General features: G+C 37.4%; 1 protein-coding gene across 15 annotated transcripts in view; it reads left to right on the top strand.

Moving 5' to 3' along the window:
* Positions 1-911: 911 nt before the first annotated feature.
* Positions 912-6,159, top strand: part of caska (calcium/calmodulin-dependent serine protein kinase a) — a 183,786-nt gene continuing 178,538 nt past the window's right edge. For all 15 annotated transcript variants that reach the window (XM_067410303.1, XM_067410301.1, XM_067410293.1 and 12 more), the window contains exon 1: positions 912-1,598. In XM_067410303.1, coding sequence (XP_067266404.1) covers positions 1,540-1,598 — 59 coding nt within the window. In that variant the 5' untranslated portion in view covers positions 912-1,539. The remainder of the gene's footprint in view (positions 1,599-6,159) is intronic.

Below are 6,159 nucleotides of genomic sequence, written 5' to 3'. Positions count from 1 at the left end.
TTGACTTGTTGAGGGCAGTAATACATTAGCAGTGTCTACACTGATGGAATTCTAATAGAAAAGAAGAAGAAGAAGAAGAAGAAGAAGAGAGCTAGTTCAAGATGAACATTTATGGTTAAAACTTATACAATTTTTAATTTTTTCAATTTAATTTTTAGAAAATGAGCAATGGTTTCTCTAGATAAGACCCTTATTTCTCATCTGGGATCGCTGTAAACTGTAATTTTGACCTTCCACCGTTTGGGCTCCATTAAAGTCCACTATAAGGAGAATAATACTGGAATGTTTTCATCAAAAACCTTAATTTCTTTTCGACTGAAGAAAGAAAGACATGAACATCTTGGATGACATGGGGTGAGTAAATTATCAGGGAATTTTAATTTGAAAGTGAACTAATACTTTAAGTATCCTGTATATTTTCCCACAACACTAATTAGTTTCCACATTACTAGTTGATCATTATTTCCAAACTAATGATCAGCCTTTTAATTAGGCAAGCAGATGTTTGGCATTTTATTTTTTTTGTAAACTGTTTATACTATGTATTGATTTATACTGTTTCTATTATGAATGTTTTTATTGGCCAATTCAATTTTTTTATTATTAGTCTTTATTTTAACCCAATGTACATTTCCTATATTTACGTATTTCCAGGCTAGTCAGTGAATAAAAGGTTTCCAAAAGCTGCTTAATTTGTTTAACGCTTCGCATCTAGCAGCTTACTAACCTTACATCACTTTATTAAGAAACTGTCAGTTTGACAGACAAACTCTGAGACGCCTGGTCGACATTTTGGCTCAAACCATACTGGGTTATGCAGGAATTCCGGAATACTAAAGTCCTGCCGGAGCCATTATGGCGTGAGGCAATCCAGTTTCATAACCTTGAGTGGGAGGAGTTTGGGTTTTCTGGAAGCTGGGAGCAGCAGAGCTGGAGTTATGAGGGGGAACTAGAGCAACGGCAGCCAGCGTGAGCGAGCAAGGGAAAAGCCTCGCGCGTTTCACAGAAGCCCTGCGCGTGGGTAGAATGAGTAGAAACAGCTGAACTGCGTACTTTAATAACAACCTACATTTGTATCCCAGAAACGGTGTGCACTTCTTTTTTTTGGTCTCGACAGAGTCGAATTAGTTAGTTTAGCGTTTAGAGGACTTAACCCACTTGGTTCCGTGACTTCAACAGCGATTATTGTGGAGTTGGTTTTAACGTTTGAATTACCTCAGCCTCGAGTGGCGGGATTAAGGGGGCCGGGAGAGAGGGAGGAGAAGGTGGGGCAGAGTGAGTCAATCGGACCGAGCGCTCACTACTGTCCGCCCGCTTCAACCGAACCACCAACGGATATTTTTTTTCTCTAAAACCGACAGGAATCAATCATTTTTTTTTTGTTTATCGGAATTAGGAGAGCGACAACCTCGGCTGGCAACGTTTCTTTTCGCCGCTCATTCCAGGTACTCTGAAGTATCTACGCTGTAATCCTCTGATATTTACCGTTTGGAAGGATTTTTTTGGAGGGGAGTGTAAATTCCCCGGTCTTGTTGGACCATGGCCGACGACGACGTGCTCTTTGAAGATGTTTACGAGCTGTGCGAGGTCATTGGCAAGTAAGTGTCACGGTTTGATCACTTTGATAATGACACACGGGCAAATGTCCATCTGTAACTCGAGCTGCGTCTTTTGCATTTAGTGTCAGATGAGTGTCATAGATGTCACTGCATTTTAGACCTGTGGTGCAGTGCTGCTGTTAAACACATGACAGTTAGATTGAGTCGTAACTCTTCAAAAACTGCATGTTGTCTGAAGCAAGAGGAATGGGAGTGGCATGTGTGAGAGATGAGAGAAGTCTGCACTTTAAACATTCATGCAGGTAGATGCCATTCACAACTAGCGCACAAGAGGTGCGTTTTTGCATTGCCCCCTTAATTGCTATCAACAGTGATGATATCTGCGAGGGACCATGATAAATAAACCACATTCATTTTGTTTGGGAGATCGAGGTGTGCTCTGGGTTTAAGGTGTTATCTAAAAATATTATCAGGTGTGTGCTTGCTTGCAGTCCTGTTTGTGGTTATGTTACTGGTCATTGTTAATGGTCACTGCAATGTCTTTCACATTGAGTGGTCAGTGATTGATGTCCTTTGAGTTCTGGGTATTATAATTAGTTCAGTTGTTTGAATTCAATAAAAGGTCATAAAGGCCCAAAATGGACATGAATGTTTCCCCTGAATGTCCTGTTATTTGCTCCTACATTCAGTAGAGATGGAAATACACTGCTTTTTGTACTGATATGATCATGTTTATTTTTTTATGTTTCCAATCAATTTTATTTTTTTATTTCTACTATTTAACACAATTAGTAAATGGTATTATACTACAAAAATATGCATTATGGGTAAGCCTATTGTCTATTATGTCATGTCAATTATTTAAAATATTAATATAAATTTGAAATATTTTATTATGATTAATTCATTACTAAATATTTAGTTATTGTGGCTTAGTTTTTTGCCATCTAAATGGTCAGAATGTATTTAAATATTCTTTAATATTTATTTACAGGCAAAGCTCTTCAAACAAGAGATACTTTTATGTAACTCCTCTTAATTAAAAAAGCCAGAGATACAGAGAGTGTTCAACCATTGGTCAGAATTATTTTAATCTTTGTTTTAAGCTATTCCGATTATTAAGTTTATATTCTTTTTTCACTGATTGGTCCCATTTATTGTTAGACTTGGTATCAAAGAACAAGTTGATAAAAATATCAGTCAAACCAGTTATCTTAAACATCTAGAAACACATTCTTATATATAATAATAATAATAATGTATTTTTAGTGGCACTTTGTTGAACCACGTTTGAGGCAGGCCTACATGTCTCGCATCATAGCAATACAGGCTTAAAGTAATAAGAATTGTTGAACCTTTTAGGGAATAAAGCTATAGGGATCTAACACCATAGAGATTAAAGTTGTTTCTGATTTAATGCTTTGTTAAGCCATATTACGAGTTTGGTGACTTTTTGCTGTGGTGAAGGGCAGCTCTCACATGTATCAGCAGGCCTGGAGCCTTTTATATTAAACTGAAACACAGTTACCTTACCATTTTCAGACTGTTGCTTCCATGAGAAGAATTGCATTGTTGACTACTATTTTCTATTCTAATGTGTGTGAACTGAAGTGAATGAGTAAACAAGATGGATGAAGTTGATTACTCCTGTCTTGTGTGTTTCTTTGCTTACGAACTCCTGAGAGATACCACATAGGATGGAACATTTATCTATTGTTTTGACTGCTGTTATGAGACAGTTTCATGTTTTTATGTTATATAACCAGGCTTTTCTCCAGCTGTCACTGTTGTGCAAGTGTTTGCTTGAGTTTCAATGTAAAGACTATAGTGGATGTAAATTTCTAATACCATGTAATTACAGCTCCCAACATGGTACTCTGAGTTTGTAATTAGCAGTTCTGTACATGTAGCCGTCTCATAATGACAAAACAACATATAGTTTGCATACGCACAGTGGTGGATTTTACCTAACAAACTATAATATAAATGTGGGGCCAGAAATATTCAGCCAACCAAAATATGGCAATGCAAAAGATGGAAACTCTGTTGATGGTCTTTTCCATTACATATATCTAGTATAGATACAAGAATATATTTACATCTGCCTTGTTTATATAAAAATATATTTTTTGTCTACAGGGCCTTTATTTTGTTCTGTCATAGACAAATTAATTTTATTTCAGAATTATGCACGCACACTCACAAGATGAAATCCTTTTTGTCTGGCTGTGTGACTTGTCGCTGTTCCATGCCCACCCTGAGGCCTTACGCTTGTGTTTGGAGGTAAAGAGGAAAGGGGATGTTGTCCATTAAGCAGATATACTCCCACAACACAGCTTCTCTCCCTAGGCCAAGTTCTGTGAGCTCAATAAGACGTGTGGGTGTGCGTGAGCTGTGTATGTCTGTTATTATAAACGGCACAGAATGCTAATATAGCACAGGACAAAGGGTCAGGATAGCTGACCAAGCCAGTCTGCAGTGCCATATTTCAATGTTATTTTGTGTCTGGCCTCTCGGTCTGTTTGTAAAACACTTAAAGCCACTATCCTCCAAGTTGCCATTTATATTGTGTTATTCATAGCAGAACGGACATATTTATGTTTGTTTTTTTTGCACTCATGTTCAGGACAGATGTTTCGAAGAATAAAAACTGGAAATCTATTCATTGTTTGAGTCTCACATAGCCATGGCAGATGGCTTTGCAAACTATTAGGCACAGGCACTAGTAGTATGACAAAGCCCAGAGCTGGATTTTGGCTGAATGGTGAATGATTGAGCTGGAATAGTGGCTGAATTTGGCTCTGTATGTTGTTATTGGTCATGTACAGTATTATGCTACTTCCAAGTGTTGGGCTTTAAGTCCAGAATGATTGTGTTGTTTATGAACTAATGCTTTAGTAGTCTCTGAATGGTGCCAGAGTGACCTAGCAGTCTGATTGGGCATTGCTGATGCATGAAACCGTCAGCCAGCAGCCCAAAGAAGAATTTCAGTCCACAATTTGCTGCACAGCAGATTTAGCTCTGTTAGACGTGGCAGTGCAGTCTAGCAAAACACAATTAAAGTATTTAAAGTCTTAAATCCAAAGACTCAAGTGTGATAGAGACTGGGAAAGTTTTCATACAACATATGTGTGCTCCAGAAACCTGTTCATTCATACAGCCCTCTTTTGTCCACAGAGAGCTGTAGATAACTCTGACATGGCCTCCTGCAGGCTAGTCCCCACCATGCACAAATCAAACCTTACTCCAGCCTTATAAAACCCCCAGGATTCTGGGTCCTGTTGTGAAACATCATGAACTAGCTGACCTTCATTTGTCCCCACCTGCAGAAGAAAAATGTTGTTAATAAAGGCAAGCACCCCCTGCACTTCACCTCAACCCCTCTAACATGTTAACATGTTCATTAAAAGCATGCTTACCATCTTGTGTTTTTAATAGTGTTTTTTGATGAGCGTAGGAGGGGGTGGTAATGAGGTCAGTAATAGTGTGTGTCACTGACTTTGATTCGAGGCTGACTGACACACTGACCCAGATGAGAGGACAAGATCGCCTTGTTTGAGCATCTAGCTTTGAGCGAAAGGTGGGGAGTGTTATTAAGTTTGACAGTGTTGTGACTTCCCTCAGCTTTGTGCTGCTATGAGTTGAATTTTGGCAATCTGTGCCGAGGTGGATGTGGACAGCAGGTTGTTATTTTGAAGTCGGTGTCAGTCAGTTTGTACCAAATATTACTTTCTTTTAATGTTATTAGGATCCTGTGTAAAATTGAACATGAACTGAGAAAGTTTCTCCTCTGCATTTCATCATATTCCTTCTTACAGCACTTGTTTTGTATCATGTATTTGATTTTGTTTCTATTGATTTTTGTGATCATTCAGGCTCGGTTGCTACATTCTGCCATCATCATTGCATTTGGCTAGAGATTTTTGGAGGTCTTGAATGTGACTGAAATGTGGCTTTTGGTATCAGCTACATGGATATAAAAGAATTGTGTTAAACTAATATTGGTTACATTTAGATTTTTAGGATTGCCTCCTCGTCTGATTAACAGAAGTGGCAGTTCCTCCTTTTAAGTAGTGCATAATAATTATGTATATTTATGTAATTACATTTTTTTTTTTTTTTTAAATGACAGTTATGTTACTCCAGTTAATTTAGTTCATTTTAGTTTTTAAAATTTGTAATTAAATTGACAGAATTGGAAAGAAGAGAACTTTTATTTATTAATTTATTTATTTATAACTCATATTAAGAGTAATATAGCACAAAGCTAATTGCAATTATTTGATGGCAGGCAGTAAGGCACGCTACAAATAATGTTAAGTGAAGTTTTGTTTGCATATCAACTAAAAACAGCATAAACTGATTAAATAGATCATAGATCGATTTTTGGGATTAAAGAAACAAATTGAAGAATCAAACCACTAGACAAATTTTTTTTTTCCGATCAGCAGTGGCTTTTTCATGTGCAGATTTTGTTAGCATAGTTTATGAATTGTACTAGGTTGCAAGTTGTTTGTAATAAATTCTCCCGTGTCTCTAAACTGTTCTGACGCCAGCAGGGTTGAGCCCTTATCTAGAATGTCACCTTCTAAGCCTTAAT

This window comes from Chanodichthys erythropterus, chromosome 14 (assembly GCF_024489055.1).
Source record: "Chanodichthys erythropterus isolate Z2021 chromosome 14, ASM2448905v1, whole genome shotgun sequence".
In the NCBI taxonomy this organism is placed as follows: domain Eukaryota; kingdom Metazoa; phylum Chordata; class Actinopteri; order Cypriniformes; family Xenocyprididae; genus Chanodichthys; species Chanodichthys erythropterus.
This window is presented reverse-complemented; position numbering and strand designations above follow the sequence as displayed.